The 12,422-nt window shown below is 45.0% G+C and overlaps 1 protein-coding gene across 7 annotated transcripts in view; it reads right to left on the bottom strand.

The window, feature by feature from the left end:
- The window catches only part of VEGFA (vascular endothelial growth factor A), a 58,371-nt gene that overhangs the window by 35,268 nt on the left and 10,681 nt on the right, over positions 1-12,422 (bottom strand). For 5 of the 7 annotated variants that reach the window (XM_068232620.1, XM_068232621.1, XM_068232622.1 and 2 more), the window contains exon 1: positions 2,421-2,800. In XM_068232620.1, coding sequence (XP_068088721.1) covers positions 2,421-2,501 — 81 coding nt within the window. In that variant the 5' untranslated portion in view covers positions 2,502-2,800. Of the gene's footprint in view, positions 1-2,420; positions 2,801-11,384; positions 11,434-12,422 lie in introns of those variants that run through there. The other 2 variants (XM_068232623.1, XM_068232625.1) reach the window with 1 other exon arrangement.

Below are 12,422 nucleotides of genomic sequence, written 5' to 3'. Positions count from 1 at the left end.
GAGTGCAGTGTTTGCAGGTAAAGACATTTTGTCCATGGAACTGGCAGTATTGTGTGCTACTGTCCATGCCTGGCTTCCAGCACTGCTTGAAGGGAATGAATGGGTTAAAGGATCTACCTCCCCGTCCGTCTCGCAGCAAGCTTTCCTTCGCCATGAGTTGATCTTTGTAACTGTAAATAAATGGTGAGGGGAGAAAGGCGAGGCTCTACTGTAAAAGGCTGGCGAGGACCCTCACTACAAGGAAGGCTAAGCTGAGGGATGGGGGGGAGCTGGGATCTGTCACAAAGTACACACTGTCTGAATTCAAGGGCATTTCCAACTCACACTATGGGCTGAGGCCTACTTACTGCTGGAAATGTGCTCAGAGAGATGAAGGGGAAAGGAAAAAAAAAAAAAAAAAAAGCTTGGCCGAGTCACATGAAAGAGATTTAAAGGCCTTTAGTCTGTCTCAAGGCTGTTTTACATTTGGAAAAGTGTACGTGCAGCTTGGGCTGCCTGGCTAACCCGGCCTACTGATCTGTCGTCAGAATGAAAAGGGGGCCAGAAGAAACTTAAGCGACCCATTAACAGTCCAGTCACACGTTGCCCGCTTACTTCTCCCAGCCTTGTATCTATGGCAATATCTGCTCTACCGGAAAAGGAATCCTTCCCCCCAGGGGTTAATGCCCGGCTTCCTCCCTGCACTAGATCCCACTTTAATAAATAAATCATGGAAGAATAGGACTCAGCAGCTGCAGGGAGATATTTACCATTTAAATATTTACACAAAGGCAGAGGGAAAAAAATCCAGAGGTAAATTCTGCCCATTGGAAGGTAAAGTCAGAAATACATTCATTCAAGAACTACTAATTCCTCTTTCCTCGCCTCTGTTCCCCTTTGTCTCTGCAGGTGGCTGGATGTTGGGAAACGGCTTCAATCCGTCCGCTCTGCTTATTAACTAATACTTATTAATATATTGCCTGACAGGTAGAGAAGAGGCTGAGGTGCTGATAAGTGTTCTATTAGGTTCACCTCTCTCTAATGCTCAGAAGCAGTTTATTAGGTGCATCTCTCTTAATGCCGAGAAGTGGTTTATTAGGTTCACCTCTCACCAATCATAAGAAACGGTTTATGACGTTCAACCCTCTGTAATCCTAAGAAGCGGTTTATTACGTTCTCCCCTCTCTAATACTAAGAAGTGGTTAATTAGGTGCACCCCTCAAATACTAAGAAGCATTTTCTTCAGTTCACCACTCTCTACTGCTAAAAGTGGTTAATTAGGTGCACCCCTCAAATGCTAAGAAGCATTTTCTTCAGTTCACCCACTCTCTACTGCCTAAAAAGTGATTTATTAAGTGCACCCCTTTCTAATGCTGAGAAATGTTTTTTTTAGGTGCACCTCTTACCCAATGCTGAGAGGCAGTTTATTAGGTGTACCTTTTGCCAATGTTGGGAGCCAGGTTTGTCAGGTGAACCTCTCTTCAATACTGGGAGCTGGTTTATTAGGTGCACATCTCCCCAATGCTGAGAAGTGGTTTTATAATGTGAGCATCTCTACCCACTCTTATGTCACGGAAAGTTAGAGAAGTTAATAAAGTAGATTTATCCGGCAGCACACGGATGCTATCCTACACCCTAAAGAAGGCAAAAAACTGATGTGAAATATTGCAGGCACAGGTACACGTGCTGCTATCTGACAGCCCCCAGGATGGTGGAGAAAAGCCAGAGATGCCAACCACAAGGCAATTTATTATTAGCTTCTCACCTATCCCCCGCAGCGAGACCACACGCTACAACAGCTACCAGACCAGAGGATTCTGATGTATCCAAAAGAATCCTCACAAGGGACAAATCTTTAGTGCACCCCATGCCAACCTACAGCAGCGGTATTCCATAGCTCCCCAAGGAACGTACATGTTTTATAGGACGTGCCCCATGTATTGTGGATATTTATAGAAAAAAAGTGCTATGTGCACAGTACTATCGGGGGATCCACAGCCAGCAGGTCTATGGATTCACCAGTGAGAGAAATGCAGGAATTTATTACACTAGACAAACTGAGGGAACAACTGAAGTCTAGGAACCCTTCATACAGCAAAAAACTCTAAATCCAGCAGAGCACTGCAATTACACCTACAGCCATTCAGAGAACATTTTCCATGAGAACATACACCATCCTGGCACTGAATGGTCAGGTCAGGACATTTCAGTCCTTCATAGGAAAGAAAATGAACATTTAACATCTGGTTGCCCCATCTCTGTGCCAGTCAACACCATATCACAGGGGATTCCATCAGGAACAAGCATTCTTGAGGGATCTTTTTTTTTTTATTACCCCAGATATTCCACAGTACCCCCTCCAGTGGGCATGGTTTTGGCATTCTCCTACTGTCACCCTGCCTCTCCATCAGCCTTATGGTCCAGGCAGAAGCCTCCCTTACCTGGGCAGCGTGGATATAGACCAGAACAGGCAAGCCCCAGTTGAGAAAAGAGATCAGAAAGTTCATGGTTCCCAGTAACATCCGCCGAGAGGAGATTGTAGATCCCCAGAAGAGGATCCCCCACTCCCACCAGTCACGGGAGGTCTTCAGTGCCAGCAGAACCGGTGTCACTCCATGGATCCAAAGAACGTGCACGCGACACAATGTAACAGATCCCACCGAAGTTGTAGCCACGAAACTTTCAATCCATGTTTGCCAAAAAGAATATAAATAATTCCAGTGCGGTTCTCCAAAGTGCGGGTCCCGGGATAACGGAGCAACTGTCGGTAATGTGATCTCTACAAATCCGAGCGGGGAATGATCCTGTGCCGCCGGCTCCTTCTCGATAGCTGAGAGTCACCCAGCCTGCCTAGAATACATAAACACGCCCACCACGTCAACCCGTGCTACCGGGGGAGGAGCTAATCTAACCCACCCACCTCCTCAGCGACTTTAGAGAGAGTAGGAGAGACACTCAGAGACAGGGACAGATTTGGATAGGGATACATATCCCTCCTGAGTCCTCCACACCCCCTACACTCCTTCCATAGGGACATACACCTCTGCAAGAGACCGGGAGAGCTCAACACATCCCTCCAGAGAGAAAATCATCCCCTGTGCTCCTCTCCTTCCTACACCAGAGGGGGAACTCCACATATCCTTCCAGAGAGCTACTCATGCGCAATCCAGAGAGCTCCTTATCTACATCCAGAGAGCTCTCCCTGGAACACCAGGGTTCCTTGAGTACTCTGCAGGGGTTCCTTGTCATTTTTCCCCATTGTGGTGGTTGGGGAAAGTATGATAGTGAGCACACTATAATAGGGGGTACTGTAAAAAGAAGCACTAAATTGGGGTTCAGAATAAAGAGCACATTAATAAAAAAAAAGCATTAGAAGTTGTAATAAAGGGCACTGTAATAGGGGGTTGTGGCATAAACAGCCACTTTAGCTTTTAAATACCAGGCCAGGGGTTCCTTGAGATCCAAAAAGTATTTGCAGGCGGGTTCCTCTAGGGTAAACGGTTGAGAAAGGCTGCACTACACCATGGTACTACCCACTTTAGTAAAAATAAGCATTTTGTGCAGTTAGTGGAGACCGGACCAGATAATTGCAGGAAGCTAATCAAATTCAAAAGCTAATAATTAAATGACAGCTTCACTTCATCAAACTGTCAGTTAATTAAACCTAAGCTCCCAAAACTGATTAGCCCTGTGCATGGATCCATTGATGACTCTGCTAATTATGATTATGATTGTAGATTGAAAAGACAAATCAGTCACATTCATTTTTACATCTACTGCTGAGTGTCCTACCTACTTCTACAACAGAGAGAGATTCACATCATTATTGCTGCATGCACACTGTTGGCCAAGAATCCCCTAGCGTGGGTATATCATCTCAGGTACTCCTTGACACATTATATACTTTCTTGTGAGTGCAGAACATTTAAGTATAGATGCGTTATCCATTTATCATTATTTTAATCTTGAAATGTACTTAAAAGTGTGCTGTAAGTGGATTGTGACCTAAAAAACAGATACTTATCTACAAAGAGGGAAGCCTCTCCTTCAGAGGCTTTCCGTGTCCTCTTCTTCCCCACCGTTGCTAAGCGTGGACACCTGCAACTTATCCAACAAGAGTTGGTCAGATATGTTATCGTGACCGTGCTCCCTGGCATGTACAAGCATTGCCATACTGCGATTACATGAGTACGGCCATAAGTACGGCTACGCCTGCGCAGTAAGCCGGAGCCGCTCGTACACGTGCGACTCCATGCTACTGCAGAGACTTGGCCACTCTTGTGTGAGTACAGCACAGGCACGCTCATGCACAACAGGAAGCATGGACACGAACTTCAAGAGTCCGGGGCAGCAGCAATAGTGTGGAGGAGTACATAGGAAGCCTCAGGAGGATCCAGAGGCTTGCTTCTTCTTAGGTAAGCATATGTTTTTAGGTCACAATCCACCTCGAGTTTCCTTTAATTAGTTGAATATGACAAGTATAAGAAATACATGGGCCCCACTAAAATATCCATTATGTACGCACAACATTTGTTGAGAACCTAGGTCCTATCAAATGCTTCCAGTCCCCCCCCCCCCCCCCCCCCACACACACACACACACCAGAATGGGAATCCTTCCATCTTATGTCCTGCCTTTTGAGTATCTTAGTGAACACCTATGCAGGACTTCTGGTCCAGTTCTGTGTCATGCCTGAAGAAGAAGTTTTGAAAGCATCCAAATAAATATTGTACTGTTAGTCATTAAAGAGATTACTTAACCTTTGTTGTTAGGTCTTCGGATTCTCCTCCACATGCAACTCTACAAGACGAATACACAGGGAGCTCTACACCCTCTTATCTCCTAAGTCCCGCCCCTATCACCTCTACATCGTGAGTGAAAAAAAAGAGAGAGTACCATTTCTTAATTGTAATACGTAATCCCAGTACAACAGAAACAGTGACAGTTCTATATCATCTGTCCATCCCACCATAACCAGAGTTCCAACGACCTGCCTATGCCCCTGTACATAACTTCTGCGTATGCTCTACATTCCATGTAATCTCCTTCTTTCACTACTGTCCTTCTTGTGCGTCTCATATTCAGTACATAACATAACATGTTCTGATGAATTTCAAGATATATTACCAAGGAAAAGTAACGGACAAGTCCATACTGGTGTTATTTTCTTAATAAGTCCTAGTCATACTTGGCTATAGCATGTCAAAGTCAGCTCTGGGGAAATACATCTGTCTCGTGAACAACCGTTTACATCCACTTTATTTCACATACAGAACACACCATTTTGTATAGACGAGGAGAGATCAATGCTCACTGACTTCCCTGGCTGCCCTATTACTCCATCTGACAGATGAAAAGAAATTGGAATAAATGTAAGGTTATCTATGGCAACAGTCATGGTTCAGGTATATTTTAAAGTCTGTTTTCTTTTCACTAATCCTCATACAGCCACCCCAGAGCTTTTTATACAAATCACCAATAGATGTCACAAGGAAACAAATCTATTACTTTTACGATTACTGTATCTATTATTATGAGGATTCCATTCCTCAAACTGATTGTAACTCACATCTCTTGTGAGGGAAAGGTCCTCTACACTAAACATTGGGGGCCGGTGCTGTCTGTGTTCCCTCTGACTTTAAAACAATACATTTCATATAAAGGGAAAGATATCCATTTTTAAAACAGTAGATTAACCTGCTTATGAAAGTGCAATAGTGAACAAACAAAGAAATACTGGCCCTTGGATACAGGACATTGTGTTCCTGCTCTATGTATTTTAGGTCTGTGTTCACTTTAAAGAGACTCTGTAACATAAAAAAGTGCCCCTGGGGGGTACTTACCTCAGGAGGGGGACGCCTCTGGATCCTATCAAGGATTCCCCCGTCTTCCTTCATCCCACGGTGGTCTCGCTCCCAACAATTTGTCGTGCTGTGGCACAGGCGCACCTGCAATATTTACCTTCCCCGGCTCTAGCGCAGGCGCAGTATTGGCTCCCCGATGGGCTACGGCAGAAATAGCCAATCTCAATCAGGTCCACTCTACTGTGCAGGCAACTTGGGCCTGCGCAGTACAGCGGACCCGATTGGGATCTGCTATTTCCGCCTTAGCCCGAGCCGAGAGCCGCTACTGCGCTGGAGCTGGGAAGGTAAATATTTACATACCTGCTGTTGGGGACATCTAGCGCTGCCACCGTGGGACGGAGGAGGATGGTGGAAGCCTCAATAGGATCCAGAGGCTTCCCCCTTCCAAGGTAAGTACCCCCCCAGGGGCACTTTTTTATGTTACAAGTTCTCTTTAAGGATTTTTTCCCCTGACATCCTGTATCTGGGACCTCCATGCAGATGTGTGGCTTTAGGGAATATAGGTGATTTTCCTGTATGCAGAATTGCACCAGATGTGACAGTGGGATCACATCTAAATGCTGGCCCCACATGTGGAAAAAAAAACTTGGAAGCATAAAATCACACACTCCATGCGATTCCCATAGCCTAGTAGCCCACAGCCAGCTGCAGTTCCCATGGCCCACAGTTAGCTGACAACAGGGGTTGATTCTAAAAGCTTACTTATTTTTCACCTTTACTGTAAGGAGAGCTAATGTATGAATAATAAGAGATAATTCATGAGATGAGATAAATTATGAGATAAGTCAAATAACTAGATATAAACTATTAGTTAATACAGTAAAGAAGAGATAACTCATGAGTTAAGTTACATGAGGAGAGATAACTCATGAGTTAAGCAATTTAAGGATAGATACATTTTGAGTTAATAAGTAAGATGAGATAATTCAACAGAAAACCTTTGGGAATCAGCACCAATGGGTGATGTAAGTTGTAACCCACATCATAAAAAAAAATACATTTTCTCTGGAAAACCTGGTTGTTTTCTGCGGACATAAGCTTGAACCCTCCCTAAGAACTGGTCTGGGATGCTTAGCGTTCCCCACATATAAATCTCTCTTTTAGGGTAATTCTCCTGCTTCCAGGAAGTGATTGAAATTTTCCCAGATGGACACAGAGGTGATAACTCCTTATCACTCTACTAAAAACTGAAGACATGATCCCAGAGTTGGACTAATACCACCTGCTACTGCTGAGTCCCACATTCTAAGTTCTGGTACACATGGGTAGATCGTTGGTCGATGTGGGCCCTTTTACACTTAGGCCCCGTTCACACTTGCGGTTCGAGTCCGCAAGTGTCCGGGGGTCCGGGTCCCGCAAAGAGACCGTACGGGTCTCTGCGGTGGCCACAAGTTGCCACAAGTTTCGGATCCGGAATGTATCAGTTCCGGCTACAATAAAGTAGCCGGAACTAGATACATTGCAGTGCCAGAAAGGCACCGCAAGCATGGGGGATACCGGCGTGTAGTCCGGGCCCCCCAAGTGGCATAGGACCGGTGCTGGAAGCATCCGGTCCAATTGCCAGTGTGATGAGAAACATCCGTTTCTCATTGCACAGCATGGCCGCATGTTCGGGTCAGGATCCGGCCCGGGTGCGTGGGCCGGATGACCGGACCCGAAAAATAGCGCATGTTGGAAAAGTGTCCGGAGTCTGTACGGAACGGACACATGTGAACGTCCGCATAGACTTTGCATTGCTATGCGGAACGTACGTTCCGTTTGTACAGTATACGGTCCGGATCCGATCAGGCGAATCCGGACAGCGAACGCTAATGTGAACCAGGCCATAATCAGTTGCTCTCAGTTATAACTGAAAGAAAACTGATTTTCAAAGTAAAACCCATGTTTCCCTATGGCCTCTTTTACACTTAACGCGTTTTAACTGAAATCTTCTTCCAAATGCACTGCTATGGAAAAAATGCGTACCAACGCGCACTAACGCACACCAACTGATTAAGTGTAAACGGGGCCTTACGGTGATTGTTCTGTCTAATCCGTTTCCTGTTAGGTTAAAAATGGGATGTGAATGCCAAACCTCTGTGCACACCTGTGCGAGGATTATCCAATCTCATCTGTCCACTGAGATCTGTCAAGATTTTACCTCCATTAATTGGCTGTCTGCTCAGACATATGCTTCCTTATTCCCATGATCCGTCAATAGCTACCACCTGTCCAATCATTTTTGTCTTTTCTAAACTGTCATTTCCAACTGGTTGGCAGAGTTCAGTGATTGTGGAGTAAATATGGTTTTCTGTGCACAACCCTAACCTGCCCCAGATAGTCTCCCTCTGTTCTAATGCTATATGGGCATTCAATGGGCACAGCAAATCCCTTGCTGGGACTAGGATTGCTGTAAGGAGCTTTTCTGGTGATGCCACTTTTTGATGTAGTGTCACAGATTGGGGGGGGGGGGGGGGGACCGAGCCTGGCTACCTGTGGGTCACAGAGTCCAGGACACACAGAGGGAGGTCATGCTGCACTTTGTCATACACTTCCAAGCAGCTCAACTTATATAAAACAGATGTGGAAGGAATGAGTTACTTAGAGAAGCAGGAGCTCTGTGCACTTTCTGTAGCTCTTTGAGGGCACCTACTGGATAAAAGTGGGATTATTCATTTTACAATTTATTAAAGAGAACATAAAAAATAAAATACAATAAATAACAGAGCCTGTCATGCCAGGCTGTCTTAATGGTGAGGGGGGGATCTCAGGGTTATTTATTTACCTGATCCAATGTAATTCATCCAGGCAGTGGCAGGTGATCACTCCAACACTCAGGAGTTTTTTTCACATTTTTAAGCCGAGGCTTTGGCCACCCCCATCTGCATTTCCACGGTCTGCGCCCAGGTCAGCAGCCGTGGCCTTATTGGTCACTGGGGCGGCCGCGGCAACACAGGCGAAGGTTTCGGAAAGGCTTTGGCAGAATTCAGAAAAAAGGCTGTGACTGCGTTCCTGAAGAGGGAGACGGAGTGTCACCTGAGTCTCAATTACATAAAATCAGGTAAGTATTTAACCCTGACCCCCACCCCATGAAGCAGCATTAAGACAGAGCTGCTTCCCTAGACACACATGGCTTATCAGCACTTCAATATGAAACCTGCCTGTTGTTCATAGTTCAGTGTCCTGGAACTACGGCAAGCTGAACACTGTTCTTAGGCCTGGGACGGAGATATGGTTTCCTCAGTACAAACAATCATTAACCCTCTGCATTCACTCACAAGCTGGAACATTAGCAGCATTTAAAACAACTAGGTTGTAAAATTATGCAGTTGCAAAAAGGGGGCATTAGCCTCCAAAACGGTTTGCATGCAAAAGCATTGTGCACTAGACCCTTTCACCAGCAATGAGGTTTGCCCGTTATGGAACGGCTCCCTACTCTACTTATACCAGTCAGCAAGCAAGCAACCATTTCATGCTCATAAGCTGGGATTCATACTGAGGCACTGTTCGGTTCTACCATTCTAGGAAACACATGCATGCTCATAAATCAGTATAAGATATCCCAGAGCAACAAACTGACTTACACCATCAAATTAATTGGCTGTACTGGAATACAGAGTAGAGACTCTTTCTATATGGGGAAACCTCATCGCTGGTGAAAGGGTCTAGTACACAATGCTTTTGCATGAATTTCATTTTCTGGTCCCCTTCTTTGTATGTATGGTATCCTAAGTGACAAATACATGTGAGGCCTGCGTTGGAGATATGATTCTCTCAGTGCCACATACATGTTGGTGTTGGCCAATTTCAGAATGGCGTAATGTCATTTGTCAGACAACTGCCCTATTTTCTGGGCTAATAAGAATAAAGTGCTTGTCATCTGTTATTAGATGTAATTTGTGGAGGACCTGAAAGTGACAATGGGCGGGTCTTTCTTCAATCCTGGTTGTCAGAAGGGATTCTTCTCTGCTACAGTAAACTACAGAGAATACCAGTCTTCGCAGTGCTGCCACTAACTAATACTAGCAGTGCCCATCATCAGGTGTCCTAGCTACAGAGGTGTATGATCAACACTGCACGGGAACACAGGCCACAGTCACACAGGACATCATTCAGTACTATAAGCATAAAATAGTAGCTCATGGCAAGACTGTACACTACAGTAAAGTGGAAAATACTTCTCATGATTTCTATGATAAAGTAACAACCCTAGCTATTTAAAAATCACTAGCGATTTGTGATTTTGCGATTCAGCTGTGTAGTGGAAAAAGGCCCTTACACATCAGTGCTGGCCTGCAGTGAGCACAAAATATAGCTGGTGAGAGACAGTGTGTTTGTGTGCGTATACAGTGTGTGTGTATGTATGTATACTGTGTGTGTGAGAGTGTGTGTGCACACAGGGGGGCAGTTTCAGTTAACTGTCCCTTTTTCAAGCTGCATACATTTGCATATAACATTTGCACTATAAGCGAACGGTACTATGTGGAGCCAAAGCTACAAGTGGGGAGTACTATAAGAGGAAGGTACTATGTGGGGCCAGCACTATAAGAGGGGAGCTCTATAAGAGAACAGTAGTATGTGGGGCCAGCACTATAAGAGGGGGTACTATAAGAGAACAGTACTATGTGGGGCAAGCACTATAAGAGGAAGGTACTATGTGGGGCCAGCACTATAAGAGGGGAGCACTATAAGAGAACAGTACTATGTGGGGCAAGCACTGTAAGAGAACAGTAGTATGTGGGGCAAGCACTATAAGAGGGGAGCACTATAAGAGAACAGTACTATGTGGGGTCAGCACTGTAAGAGGGGAGCACTATAAGAGAACAGTACTATGTGGGACAAGCACTGTAAGAGAACAGTACTATGTGGGACAAGCTCTACATGGTAATATGTGGAACCAGCACTACAAGAAGGTGGCACTTGAAGAGGACACCACTATGTGGGGCCAGCACTACAAGAGGGTAGCACTATAAGATGATGGCACCATGTGGGCCCAAGCACTACAAGAGGGGAGCACTACTAGAGGATGGTATTATTAGATGAGAACACTATAAGTGGTCAGTATTGTAAACGGGAGCACTATGGGGGTCGGGTGCTACATGAGGGGAGCACTGGGGGGGGCGCTATATGAGGGAAGGATTATGGTGATGGGGGCGCTACATAAGGGGAGCACTCTAAGACCTGAGTGGAATGAGGAAGGGCACTATAAAGGGTGGGAACTACCCTAAGGGCTGATACACAAAACAAGGGTTGCCATGTTCATCCTGATCAAACTTAAATAAGGGAAAACACGTGCATAAGGGAGTGGCCGTTTTACCTGTAAGCAATTAACTATGTAGAGGGGAGGAGGATGAGCAGCATGCTCTGTACTATGGAGATGGGAGGGGGAGGATGAGCAGCCTGTTCAGTATTATAGAAAAGGGAGGGGAAGGGTGAGCAGCCTGTCCTGTACTATAGAGATAGATGGGGAGGAGGAGGGGTAACTATAACACTACTGGGAACTGTGTATCACTCTTCCAAATATCACTGTACATGCAATCATACCAACCCAACTGTACATACCTCAGATTAGAGACTCTTTGTACAACTTCATTTGAAATAGGCAGAGACACTGTGTAAAATGTAAATAAAAAGAGAATGTGACGTGAATCACGTAAACCTAATTTGTAATGTCAACTACTACAAAGACAACAGAGCAAATATTGAAACTAGAAAAAGTATTATTGATATTTCCTCATTTTACATTTGATGACACATATCAGAAGAGCTGTCTTTTAGGAAGGGGCCACACTTGTCTGTTTTTGTGCGCGTTAAAACGCATTTCAACTGAGAACTCATGCTAATCAATGGGATAGTTCTCACTTCAATGTGTTTTTCACGTGCATCCTGCAGCACAATTCTGAGCACCGTGTGCATTTTCTCTATCAATTACATTAGCTGCTGTGAAAAATATGCATGTTTTTCTGCATACAAAAATGCACATGGTGTGCAGAAAACGCATGCAGAAAATCGCGCGCAGAAAACTGCAACACAAAGTGTGAGCCCTGCCATAGGCAGCAAAGACCTCTTGGAGTGGCAACGCATTCGCCGTGCGATAAAAATGCATGCAGCTGTGCTGAGTGCAGCGACCAATGCGTTGTCAGTACACAGTAGCACAACATGCGGGCAGCAATGCAGGCGCAGAGCATTCAATGTAGTGCTTGGGAAATGGGGAGACAAATTGCTGCAGTTCTGGAAGTGAAATATTTTTCAGTTTTTTGCCTGATGGAGGATTTCAGCTGCTCAACAGTTCGGGGACTCCTTTGTTAGTCATATTTTCCACTTTATAATGCACTATATGTTTTATGGCTGTCAGGCCATGACTGCAGGAGGCCAGTGAGCCCCAGACTCTCTCACTAAGAAGCCATGCTGTTGCAATATGTGCACATGCGAATTGACATTGTCCTGCTAAAAAAACTTTTTTATTTATGAGAAAGCTGCTGTCTAGATGGCATTGTGTTCCTCCAATACCTATATAAATCATTCAGCTTTAGTGGTGTCTTCCCAAATGTGTGAGCTACCCCAGCCATATGTACTAATGCACCCCTCCCCTATACCATC

This window comes from Hyperolius riggenbachi, chromosome 4, assembly GCF_040937935.1.
Source record: "Hyperolius riggenbachi isolate aHypRig1 chromosome 4, aHypRig1.pri, whole genome shotgun sequence".
Classification (NCBI taxonomy): domain Eukaryota; kingdom Metazoa; phylum Chordata; class Amphibia; order Anura; family Hyperoliidae; genus Hyperolius; species Hyperolius riggenbachi.
Note: the sequence above shows the minus strand (reverse complement) of the source record. Positions and strands in the feature narration are given on the sequence as shown.